At 41.2% G+C, this 12,579-nt stretch overlaps 1 protein-coding gene and 1 non-coding gene across 2 annotated transcripts; one reads left to right on the top strand and one right to left on the bottom strand.

Annotated features, from left to right (window-relative positions):
- Positions 1-8,003: 8,003 nt before the first annotated feature.
- On the bottom strand, positions 8,004-9,116 carry LOC121786731. The gene is made up of 2 exons (XM_042185362.1): positions 8,525-9,116; positions 8,004-8,401 (listed from the first exon to the last, which is right to left on the bottom strand). The coding sequence occupies exons 1-2, from the start codon at positions 9,114-9,116 to the stop codon at positions 8,004-8,006; spliced, it is 990 nt and encodes a 329-aa protein (XP_042041296.1).
- A 261-nt stretch (positions 9,117-9,377) lies between these two features.
- LOC121788124 lies at positions 9,378-9,484 on the top strand. The gene has a single exon (XR_006047576.1). It is a non-coding gene; the product is annotated as a small nucleolar RNA R71 (small nucleolar RNA).
- The last annotated feature ends 3,095 nt before the right edge of the window (positions 9,485-12,579 follow it).

The following is a 12,579-nucleotide window of genomic DNA, read 5'->3' as shown; positions in this document are numbered from 1 at the left end:
AAGGGGTTATAATACAGGAAAATGAGGAAGAGGAAAAAAAGAAAAAAATATAATCCTCAAGGGCAGAAAAAAATCGTAGCCTGGCCCAGGGAAATTTATAGGAAAGGAGGAAGAATAGGGAGAAAACTCTCATAACCCGACGCATCAGTGGTATAACTCTAACTTTGGAGCGTTTTGATCCTAACATCCCTGGTGAGGAATGAGTGATCAAGCGAACCTAACAGATGGGAAATCAATAGGCTATCTTGACTAACTGACAGACCGTTTAGGCAGACGAAGGAAGGGGGAAGATTTGAAGACTGTAATCGATCAGATTGAACTTGAGCTTGTGGGGATAGTAGCTTAAAAATTCGAAACTAGTTCATGCTTGTTTGTTTTGTTGTGTTTCTGTTCTTTGTGTTCTTTTCTTTTCTTAGTCCATAGTTGCTTAGGTTTAGGAGTTTGTTTTGTTTTCATTTTTTTTAGGGTTTTACTTGGTAACCATGCATTGAAATTCGCCTTATTCCTATTTTCTTGTCTTTCATACTTGAGGACAAGCATGGTTTAAGTGTGAGCAGTTTGATAAGGCTAATTTCATGCATCGGTCTAGGGGTTCATTTCATGAAATTGCTGGGTCTAACGCATTGAATTAAGTCAGGTATGTGAAGTTTTTCGCCAGATCCACGAAAAGAAGAGGACGCTTGCATGGTCCTAGGAAACTGGCGAAAGGGTGAACAATTGGAAGAAAATTGCTAGACGGAGAAAGCCTCGGAGTTGAAGGGTAGAATAGGGATTTCTACGAAAACTCTAGAAGGCTATGTCCGCATCTATAAAAGGGAGAAGCATGCAGGCTGGAGGGACCCTCTCGGTGGAGGCCTCACTAACAGCTCCTTGCTCGATTCACCTTTCCACACACTTGACTCTGAATTTGCGAGAGATTCCAGTTAGCACTCGACTGGTGGTTCACGTTTAGCTTTCCGACAATGGTTCGAGGGTTGTAACATCGTCCTAGTTCAAGGGCGAAGAAACAATTTACATTTCCGTTGCTGTTTACACTGATTCCGCCGAGCTTCGCTGTTCGAAGCTCGGTTTTGTTTTGACAACCAATATTTCCTGTTTTATTTCAGATTTTACTTTCGCTTATGTCTATTGTGTTCATTTCTGGTTTGCTGGTTGAGTTCGATTGATTTCGAGTTAGGATTGTCGGAGTTAGTTATTTTTGCAGTTGGTTCTGATTTATTGCCGATACTTGTTGTTTGGATCTGAAGAATGGTTCCGCTTTTTGGATGAATCGGAGGTTGGGTTTTGCTGGAGTTTGTGATTTGTTTGCAGATTGTTCATGTTTGATTGAGATCGGAGTAGATCTGTGAAAATCGGAGTTATGGTGTTGGTTTTGCTGTTCGTTGGGTTCGGATGGCTTGGATCCGGAGCGGATTAAGCGTCCGACGTAATCTGAGAAGGAGTACTTGATTTCCATGCCTAGTTTACGTATTTACATTTCATTTCGCCTAGTTTACGTAGATCTGTCGTATTTTCGAGTTATTGTAAGTTTCCGTCGACCAAATCTGTTTATTATGTTTGAATCTGGGCATTTCCTCTGTTTTCTCCATTTGCGAATCTGAATTAGTTAGAAAAGTGCATGAAGATTGTTAGCTGCAGCTTTACCGTACGTTGTCAGGCTTGGCTTTCATGGTCCCCACTTTTTATTTCCTTTGTCTAGTGGTTATCGGTAGTTATGTACTCGGTCTAGGAATTGTTTAACTTTTTCTGCCTGTTACTTGGTTTAAGAGTCCTTGTTCTTCGGTCTAGTATTTACGTTTTGTGCCTAGGTCTAGTAGTAGTTAAAATCTCAACCCCTTTTGCGTGGCAGCAGCCATTTTGTCCAAATTCTCTCAATACTAGCCTACGAATCCATCTCTGTGGGATCGACTCCACTTCCCTATACTAATCCATAGTATTCGGGTTGAGGAAATTTAATTGTTGAAGGAGAGTCGTGAGTGCCCAACGACCGAAGCGCCATTCGATCCCTCGAGTTACTGGACCCTGTGATTCAGTTAATTCGGAGAAGCGTGGTGTCTCGACCTAGCAGTTGCTCAGATCGATTTTTGCAAGCGCACAACTCACTAGACTTCTCGCCCTTCAGCCACAGAACGAAGCTGCTATACCTACTACATCTACCACGCCTCGTGGAACTCGTGGGCCACCTGGACGATTGGAGAGCACGAATGGAAGGGCTGCTTGAGAGGATATCCCTGAATACTGAAAGAATAGCTCTGAGCTCCGAGGCCCAGATACAGTCACTAATAGCCAAGACGGAGGCCCAAATGAAACACAATGAGGATGTTAGGATTTCAGTCTACGCAGTGCGAGAGATTGTGTCCCTGATGGCCAGAGAGATAGTGCCACAGGGGCAAAGGGTTCCACAACCTAAAGCTTTAGGCGCAGGCAGCAAAAGACCAGCTGGAAGAGACCAACCTACAGACCCAGGCGCGAGTAGCAGACGACCACAAGGACGAGCTGACTCCCACCCCAGACCTGCTGACTCCAAGAGGGATCAGCCTAGGAGATGACCACCCCCTCAATGACCAAGTATTTTAAATTCCTGAATGTATATGCGTGCCTGTTCTTCTTGTCTATCCTCTCCACACTTAGCCTGGTGGCCAGTCTAAGTGTGAGAAGTTTGTGTTTACCTTGAGTGTCTTCTTTTGTGATTAGTTAGTGTCTTCTCCCACTTAACACAATGCTCGGTCTAAGTGTCAGAAGTTTTGTTTTTGTTAATATAGTTTGTTAATCTTGTGTTTAGGCAACACTCACTCCTCTGTTTCACTTTATCAGGCTAGCTTGAGGGCAAGCTTTGATAAAGTGAAGGGGGGAGTAGTGTGGAGTATTTGGAGATAAGCATGACTTGACTTATCTATATTTACCGTTTGAACCTGTTAATCATCTGAATCAACTAAGCGCAGCATGTGGAATCATAACTTGATTAGTTGACAGGTCAGTTGGTAGGATAGTGAGTCATTTGAATGAAGCATGTCGAATCAATATATGTGTATGCCCAAGTTGTGCTAGGAAAACATGAATGAGTTGGCAAAACAGAAGGTATAAAACCCTTAGTAAGAGTGAATGTAGAAGAAAGTGCATGTTGATTTGTGAGACCCCTCTTTCTGAAAGTAAGTTGAAGTTAGTCTAGAGGAAGTAAGAACGATGGAAGAGCCCAGATTTCTAGCTAACTGTGAAGCCCTCCAAATGTAAGTTATAAACCAGAGTAGAACACTTTCTACTGATACAAAAAAATTGAGAGGCTGCCACTTGATGCTGAGAGGGAAATGACACAGGCTAGTAAGGACTAAAGGCAATAGGAATAACCAGTTGGACCTTTTTTCCTTTCGAACCAGATGAATCCGCCTCATTGTATGGGTACCCCTTAGTCACCCCATTTTAAGCCAACGTTTCAAATTCATCCTCCTTTGAAACCATGAGCCTCCACGCCATGTTAGTAAGGGGATAGAACAGAGCAGCTAACCGACTGGGGCTAGAGGGGATAGAAAAGAAAGAGTTACGACCAAGCGAGTAGAGAGAGAGAGAGAGAGAGAGAGAGAGAGAGATAGAGGAAAAGAAAAAAAAAAGAAGAAAAGGGCAGGAATTCATAACCTGACCTAGAAAAAATGTATATAGTTAAATAAAGGGCAGGAGAGAATGTAACTTGGCCCTAAAAAAAATTCAGTTTAGATAAGGCAGGAAAAGAATGTAACCTGACCCTGTGAAAAAGTTAGATGAATAAGGCAAGGCCACAATGGCCAAAGGATAGTGTTTATGTGGGGGAAGATTGAAGATGTAATAGGGAAGCTGCTCCAGTTTTGTGCCCAAGTTCACATGTCCTTCGTTGCTATGAAGAATGCTATGAACCTAGAACTCATAGGATCGTTACCTATTTACATCATAACCCCTGGCCCCATTACAACCCTTAGGAAGACCTTAAGGAACTAGTCTTTGCCTATGGAACTCAAACATCAGTGGGATGGCAAAATGAATGAGTGAATGGTCCTAACATCTCTGGTGAGGAATGAGTGACCGAATGAACCCAATAGTTAGTTAGAATAGGGGTCATCTTGACGAATTGATAAGCTTATCAGACTGAACAAAAGGGGAGATGTAAATATGAGCTTAAGTGTTGTCTATGTGTCAGTCTGTGTTAATGTCTGTTAAGTCTGTTTAGTTTTAGGAGTCGGTCAGGGATCCATGCATGTAACTTGCCCTTTTTCTTGTTGTTCTTTTATACTTGATGACAAGCATGGTTTAAGTGTGAGCAGTTTCATAGGGCTCGTTACAAGCATGGTTTTATAGGGGTTTATTACACTAACATGGGTGATAATGTGTGAAAAAGTGTGAATTTGAGTGTGCAGGGGCCTAAAAAGTGCTGAAGCAGCAGAGTGCAGGAACAACTTGATAAACTAGGAAAAGAAGCAAAAAATAACCAAATTTGAAGATAAGCTGATCAGTTCCGGACAAGAAATTGAGCCTGCCCGACCAGCAAGTTGATCAAGTAGAGTTCACCACATGAGGTAATGAGTCATAGGAGAGAGAAAAGAAGATGTTATCTCAAGGGCATTAATGTCCAGACAGGATGAGCTTAACCTAGGGGTTTAGGCCCAATGCCAACCTATAAATAGTGGAGATGATACACACACAAGGAGTTCTTCATTTCTACCGGGTTCGGAATCATCATAGTTACTTCACATTCCACATTTACACTTCGTAGCATGGAGCAAGGAATCTAGGAGCCACCAGAGTCACTGTTATACGTCAACTTTCCTCTCTTCTTCCTCGACAAGGAAGAAGAGACTCATATCTGCCCAGAAGCCTTCGTAGTTTGTTTTTACTTAAACCCCGAGGGGTCAAAACAATTGTTATTTTGTTTTCAGTTCATGCTTTTCCAAATTCTAGTAGTTCTTATGTTTTTGATAGATCTTCCAATCTGGTTACTTTCTGTTGTTGATCGATCTTCCAATCTGGAGTTGGGAATTCTGTTTCATTTTGCTTGTTGAAGATCATTTATGAAATGGAGTTTTTAATGCGAGTTGTTTTAGATCTAGTGTTTTCTGCTTTCGTTTCTCTTGTCTAGCTTAGTTATGTTCTGATTTGGAAGTAGTTCTGCATAATTCAGTCGTTCATGTTTAGATATGATGTTTTGATAGAGTATGCGATGCATGATGGTTTGAATTTGTTGATCTCTGTGTTAGATTTTGTTTTGATAATTGCTCGTTGTTCTGTTTTTGATTTCTCGTTGTTAGATTTCAGTTCTAGTTCGTCAACTTGCATGAAATTAAGGTAGCTGCTTAGATCTGTTCTCCTTCCGTCTGAATTATATGAATTCGTTCTTTAATCTGTCTGTTTCCTCCTTTAATGTCATCTGTTCTGTTTTATTTGTCGTGGTCTTACTTGGTTGCTTAGCGAAGAAGATGGTCATAGTTCGTTAGAGTCACAGTCTTTGTCACCTTTTTGTTGTAAACAACTTTTAGTAGTGCGTGGTAGTGACAGTGGTCCCAACCCGCTTTATGCTGTCGTGCTGTTCCTGTTTGAGTTGATCCGTTGTGATATGTTATTTTTCGTCATGATAGTTTAGTTGATCAAGTAACATTGTGACCTGAGTAGTCCAGGTTCTAATTGTAGTCAACCCACCTTAGTGAAGCGTGGCAGTAGCCAACCCAATATGTCTCGTACACAACTCAGCCCGCCTCTGTACCTGTGGGATTCGACCCTTACTTCCCTTTACTAGTCTATAGTATTGTGGGTTAAGGTATTGAAGGCCCTAAGTCTCTCAGTTTGCTTAACCAACTACCCGATAGTTGCCTACTTGATCCGTTTATCATCTGACTTATCAGTTGCGCGAACTCTACATGTTTTTAATCTGTTTTGCGAAATAGAGTACTCAGGTCTCTTCAGCAAACTTTACACAAAATACCCACACGATACAATACCAGACACTTTACACACTATACAAAAAATACACACATTATGCATAAAACACATACATTTTTCACACACACACTATGTTGGTTTTCGCAGCGGAATAAATAAGAATCTATTTAGTTTGATTGATTGATTTACATTTAAACATGCTTTTTCAGATTGTAAACTTAGAATCATGTTCAAACAAGCATATAATCATAAATCGTACTGAATATATGCAATTAATTACAACATACCATAGGAATTCAAGAGTTGAATTTTGTCACCTTCTTCAATTCAAACTCTACCATGGATCTTCTGATCTGTTCCCTTTAACTTGAATTTGACCTTTGTGTGGGCAAAGCTCGTCAAATCCTCAAAAGCTGGAGAAGAATTGAAGACAGAAAGAAGAACCCTAAATCTCGAAATTTCACTCTCTCTCACAGATGGCAGAGGACAAAAATTACCCGTAGAATTAATTTTGCCTTCTCTTCCAATCCCAACTCCGACACCTTGTGTCCCAACACTATGCCTTCTTTGACCATGAATTGACACTTTTCCCAATTTAGCACGAGATTAGATTCTTCACATCTTTGTAGGACCCGTCTCAAGTTTTCTAAGCAAAGGTCAAATGAGGATCCAAAGACGGAGAAATCATCCATGAAGATCTCCATGATGTCTTCATTCATGTCTGAAAATATTGCCATCATGCAACGTTGAAATGTAGCCGGTGCATTACACAACCCAAAAGGCATCCGGCGGAAGGCATAAGTACCAATAGGACATGTGAATGTCGTCTTTTCTTGATCTTCCGGGGCAATTGCAATCTGATTATACCCCGAGTATCCATCCAAGAAGCAATAATGAGAATAACCCGCAATTCTATCTAGCAACTGATCGAGAAATGGCAACGGAAAGTGATCTTTTCTTGTCGCCTTGTTCAATCTTCTATAGTCCATGCAAACTCTCCATGAGTTTACCAATCGAGTTGCTAAGACTTCATTCTTTTCATTGACGGTCACAGTTATTCCTCCTTTCTTCGGTACACATTGCACCGGGCTGACCCACTCACTATCGGAAATGGGATAGATCATCCCAAATTTCAACAATTTTTTCACCTCTTTTTCCACCACTTCTTGCATAAGTGGGTTCAACCTTCTTTGTCTTTCTCTTACCGGTTTAGCTCCATCTTCCATCAAAATTTTATGCATACAAATTGCAGGGCTAATCCCTTTGATGTCAGCAATGGACCATCCTAGAGCCTTCTTGTGTGACTTCAGTAGCTCTATCAACTTCAATTCTTCTTCATCATTCAACATCGCCGATATCACAACCGGTAAAGATTCACCATCACCAAGGAATGCGTATTTCAGATTTGTCGGGAGTGGCTTCAATTCTAGCTTTGGTGGTACTTCGATTGAAGGTTTCACATCTGCCGTGAAAGTATCCACCACACATTCATTCTCGAGACTTGGTTCATCAACTTGAGAATCTTCTATTTCATCAAAATCGACTTTAAGTGTCGAACCATAGTCTCTCTCCAAACTCCCTTTGTCATATACGCTTCCTTCTATTCTTGCCGAGCAACACATCTTGTCAAAAATGCACTTATCGAGGACATCAACTCTAAAACACGCTTTTGCATCACTAGGATGCTTCATCGCTTTCTCAACATTAATGGTCACTTGCTCACCATTAATTCTGAACGTGACTGAGTTGTCCTTTGCTCCAAGCAACACATCTCTCGTGGCGAGAAATGGTCTACCAAACAGAATTGGTACCTCTTTGTCCTCGGGCATGTCCAAGACTATGAAGTCAACGGGGATGATAAATTTGTCGACTTTGACCAAGACATCCTCTACTATTCCAGTAGGCTTCACGATGGAATGATCAGCCAATTGTAGAGCAATGTCGATGGGCTCCATTCTGTCCTCTAATCCAATGGCTCTAGCAGTTTTTAAAGCCATCAGTGAGATCCCCGATCCTTGATCTAATAAGCATTTCGTGAAGATTGTGTTACCGATCTCACAAGGAATCACACAACTTCCCGGATCCCTCTTCTTCATTGGCATCATTCACGAAATCAGTTGTGAGCAATTCATGCTCAAGGCCACTATCCCCTCATCTTGCAATTTCTCCTTGTTTGCCATCATATCCTTGAAAAACTTGGAGAACTTGGGGAAATTAGTGAAGAGGTCCACCAATGATACATCCACATTAACTTTCCGGATCACGTTCATCATCCACTCAAAGCTTTTCTCTTTGGGGACCCTCTTCTTCCTCTTGGTTGGATATGGTGGAGGAGGAATATGATCGGGGAAGTTGAACTTGCTTTTCGGATCTAGTGCTGGACTTGTCAATATCTTTTTCTTTGACTCCATTTCCACTATCTTCTTACCCTTCTCTTCTGCTGAACACTTTCCACTTGTATCGGATTCTTCACCATGTTCCTTGCTGCCGGATGCAGCCTGTTCTTGACCATGTTGGGCCCCTTGCACCAACGCGGGACTTCCCTTACATGCCTCGTCCGCCCCTGCGTGCGAGGAATGCAAGCCTAAAATCTCATCCGCCCCTGCGTGTGAGATGCCGGAAGTACCTTGGCCGTCCATTAATGGTGTCGAATCCAACTCGCGACCACTTCTCAAAGTCACTGCCTTACACTGTTCATTGCCTCTAGGATTAGGTACAGTATTACTTGGGATGGTGTTAGGAATCCTCGTGTGTGATGCCGTGGCAAGCTGTCCAATCTGAGTCTCGAGATTCCTCATTGTCGCCTCCATCTGTCCAAACTTTTCCACTGTTCTTTCCTTGAAATTCTCATTCTCCTTTTGACTCTTATTCATAAAAGAGAGAATCTGTCCCAACTGATCTTCGACTGATGGCTTCTTCTCATAACCCGGGGGTTGAGTATTGTTCCTCCATTGATTACCCGAGTTGTTCCTAGGACTAGCTTGATTCCATCCCGTTTGTTGAGGCCTCCAATTTTGCTGATTGTTATATTGGTTGCCTTGATTGAACCCTTGGCGATTGTTGCCAATATAGTTCACATCCTCCACAGGAGGTCCTTGAAGACTTGGGCACTGATCAGTATGATGCCCGCCTTGGCACAACCCGCATCTCATCACCGTCACAGCTTGGGGTTGAGGAGTCAGTTGAAGAGATTTAACTGCCTTTGTCATCGACGACATTTGAGTGCTAATGTCCGCCAGTTGAGCCTCAATTGCGGTCACTCTTTCCGCATCCTTTGTAGCACCAAATGTATCTCCTGCTCTATCAGCCCCTCGCCTTGGATTGTGCCAATTCCGTTGATTGTTGGCCAGCCTTTGAAACAAAGCCCTCACCTCATCTGAGTTAGATCATCTAGGTTCCCATTCGAACCTGCAGTCACCAATCCCGTGCCTTCACTGTTGAGTCCCTTGTAGAATTTCAAAAGGTCATGCCCCGGAGCTAGTCCGTGACTTGGGCATTTCCTTATCAACTCCGTGAATCTCTTCCATGCCTCCGCGAAGGACTCATCATACTTCTGTCGGAATGAGGTGATCTCCTCTCTCAACTTCTCAATCTTCATTGGAGAGTTGTATTCCACAAGAAACAACGACTTCAACTCTTGGAAAGTTGCTATGTTGTAGCCCGGTAATGAGTCATACCACGCTCTTGCCTTCTCCCTCAATGAGAATGGAAATAAGGCCCTCTTAATCCGATGATGCTCCACATTTGGAGGTCTATGAGAATTTGTCAGCTCGTAGAAGGCATTCAAATGGCTCACCGGATCTTCATCATCCCGTCCATGAAAAAGATTTCCTCCATTCACCAAACTGATGTAGTGAGGTGGAATGTTGACGTTGTCATTTGCGTAGGCACACTCCCCTGGGTACTCAATTCCCGATCTCAGAGTGTCGCCAAACCTCACCACGGGTGGTGGAATCTCATTGTTATCTGCCATTGATTCACCGTCTGAATTCTGATCTCTTTCTTCACCAAAGAGTCGGTTACTTCTGAATGGACTCGAATAGTCCGGGAAGATCTCAAACTCTGACCCTCTAACCTTACTTCTTCTTTGATAACAGAGTAGTCCAAACAGTGGTGTACCCTGTGATCGCGTGTGCATTCACTTTTTTTTTTTAATACCTACACAACAGAAAATACACCAAACACAAGCACAATATATTTCCTATTACCGAAAGCGAGACCTCTCGACAACTTCGGGGTAAGTACTATAAAATGTGTGTGCTTAAGTGAAAAACTAGACTACCTAAACTAAGAGTTAAAAGATGTCACCTAGAAAATATACTCCTTCATCTTCAAGTCCAGACGCGGTAGATGGCTATCACCTCCAAGAACACGAAATGAGTACCTACAAAAATAAGAGAAAGATCAAAATAAAAATAAAACAAAACACAAACTAGAAGTTAAACAATCTATTGCCTTCCCCGGCAACGGCGCCAAAACTTGATGTGTAAATTCAGGTTTTTTATAATAAGATAATATAACACTCAAGTTCAATTAATTAACCCAAAAATTACTACTTCGCTGCAAGACTACAGGGTCGTGTGTAGTAAATTAAGGTGTCGATCCACAGGGAAGGAAACGATTATTTAATTCCAAAACACAGAAAAGACATAATAAAAGATATTTTGGTTTGATGATTTTGATTAAAGACCATGCAAAAACAATTACAAGGAATTAAACAAGCAAGATGAATTAAGAGAAGAACATGTTACTCCAAACACTCATGGATAATACAATGATTTATTCTCATATCCAACTTTATCTTATGAATTACGGGACTTTACTAACAATTCACGATGCTAGCACTAAACATGCTAGACATACAAAAGTTCAAGAATAGTTGAACACATATTCAATAAACCAATCTTCATTAATCTAAGAATCCTACGGATGCGCGAGAATCCAAGATCAACTACTATAAGCTCATGAAATCCATTACCAAATTATCGTCTAAACAACTCTAATTGATAATTCATCACCACAAGGATCTATCCTATTCAAAGTTAAAGAGACATTTGATTAGAATTATGGAACTACTACTAATGATGCACCAAAAGTAATAGATTCAAACAAGGAAAATGTGATGAAGACGATCATAAGATAAAGAAGAACATAGTATAAATCAAATAATTAATTCATCCATCTACATGTTTGGAGCAACAATGGAGTTCTTAGCCTAGCATTTCCACACTAGAGAAAATAATAAATGGAGAGTCAACAATTAAAACCATGGAATACAAATCCAAGAAATGTTTGACTTGGTTCTTCCTTCTTCAAACTCGTGCTTCTCCAATTCTCAATTCCTTTCTGACGTGCTCTCCCTCTAGCCTCGCTTCTTCTCCCCCCTACACCATCCGTTTCCTTTTTCTTTTTATTTTCCCCCAGCAAAACTGCCGAGAAAACTGCTGAAATGCAGTTGAACCACCAAACGCCCGACCGGGCGAAATTAGAAGGGATAATCGCCCGACCGGGCGAAAGGCTTCTGGATGGCTCGCGGGAAACGCCCGACCGGGCATTTTGTGTCTTGAAGAATCGCCCGACCGGGCGAACTTTCTGGACTCTCCTCATGCTTTTACGCGTTTCGCCCGACCGGGCGTTTTGAAGCTCATAATCTCCCGACCAGACGAAGTTTCTGATCTCTGCATGCTTTGCCAATTTCACCCGGCGAACTTCCAGCTTCCAACCCTCCTAAACTTCAATACAAATACAACTTGATGAGTTATAATTAACATAAAAGTGTGTAGTTTAGGGGGAAAAGTATAAGAAATATGCTTCGCATCAAGCACCACTTAGACATTAATGATCATTACCCAATCTATCAGGATTCTTGGGCGACGAAATACCCTCACCATTTCAATTAATATCGTATGTTCAATGCTATGTCAACAATGATTAAGAAACTACAATTACCGAGACCTCGTCTTTCAGTAAATAGCCAAGAAAGACTTATCTCACTATTTGATCCTTTCAGTGCTATACCACACCGACGTCATTCATTTCCTTAGGTAAGGAAACTTTCAGACTGACGTCGCAACCTTTCGCGGCAGGTGGTCAAAGCCTATCTAGGTTGTGAACCAATTTTCCTTCTGCAAGAACCGACGAATTACCTACTGTGAACGCCGTTCACAACTCATTTACTATGCAAAAGACTTAGACTCATTTTGCTTCTTATGTATTTAAATGTTAAATTAAAACATCTCATAAATGCAAAAGCAAAACACATTATTACAAAATATTCTTTCAGTATACTAAACTCTAACACACTACGCACAACATACACAAAGTATACACAAAATACTCACACTTCTCACAGTATACACACAATGCACACTACTCTACACTCACACTCTACACAAAATTTATATGTACAGAAAATACACACATAGCACACTACTCTACACTCACACTATACACAAAATATATACGTAGAGAAAATACACACATAGCACACTCAATAAACACATTACAAACAAAATACAAGCACTATACACAAAATACAAACATTGCATCCACATATACACACTGTACATACACACACATCACATAATACACGTAAAATATAAAAACACACTGCACATACTACACACAAAACAAACGGACTAAATATACTATAAAAAACGGATTAGATATATTATACTCAAA

This window comes from Salvia splendens, chromosome 22, assembly GCF_004379255.2.
Source record: "Salvia splendens isolate huo1 chromosome 22, SspV2, whole genome shotgun sequence".
Taxonomy (NCBI): Eukaryota; Viridiplantae; Streptophyta; class Magnoliopsida; order Lamiales; family Lamiaceae; genus Salvia; species Salvia splendens.
The sequence above is the reverse complement of the archived record's forward strand: the minus strand, read 5'-3'. Positions and strand labels throughout refer to the sequence as shown.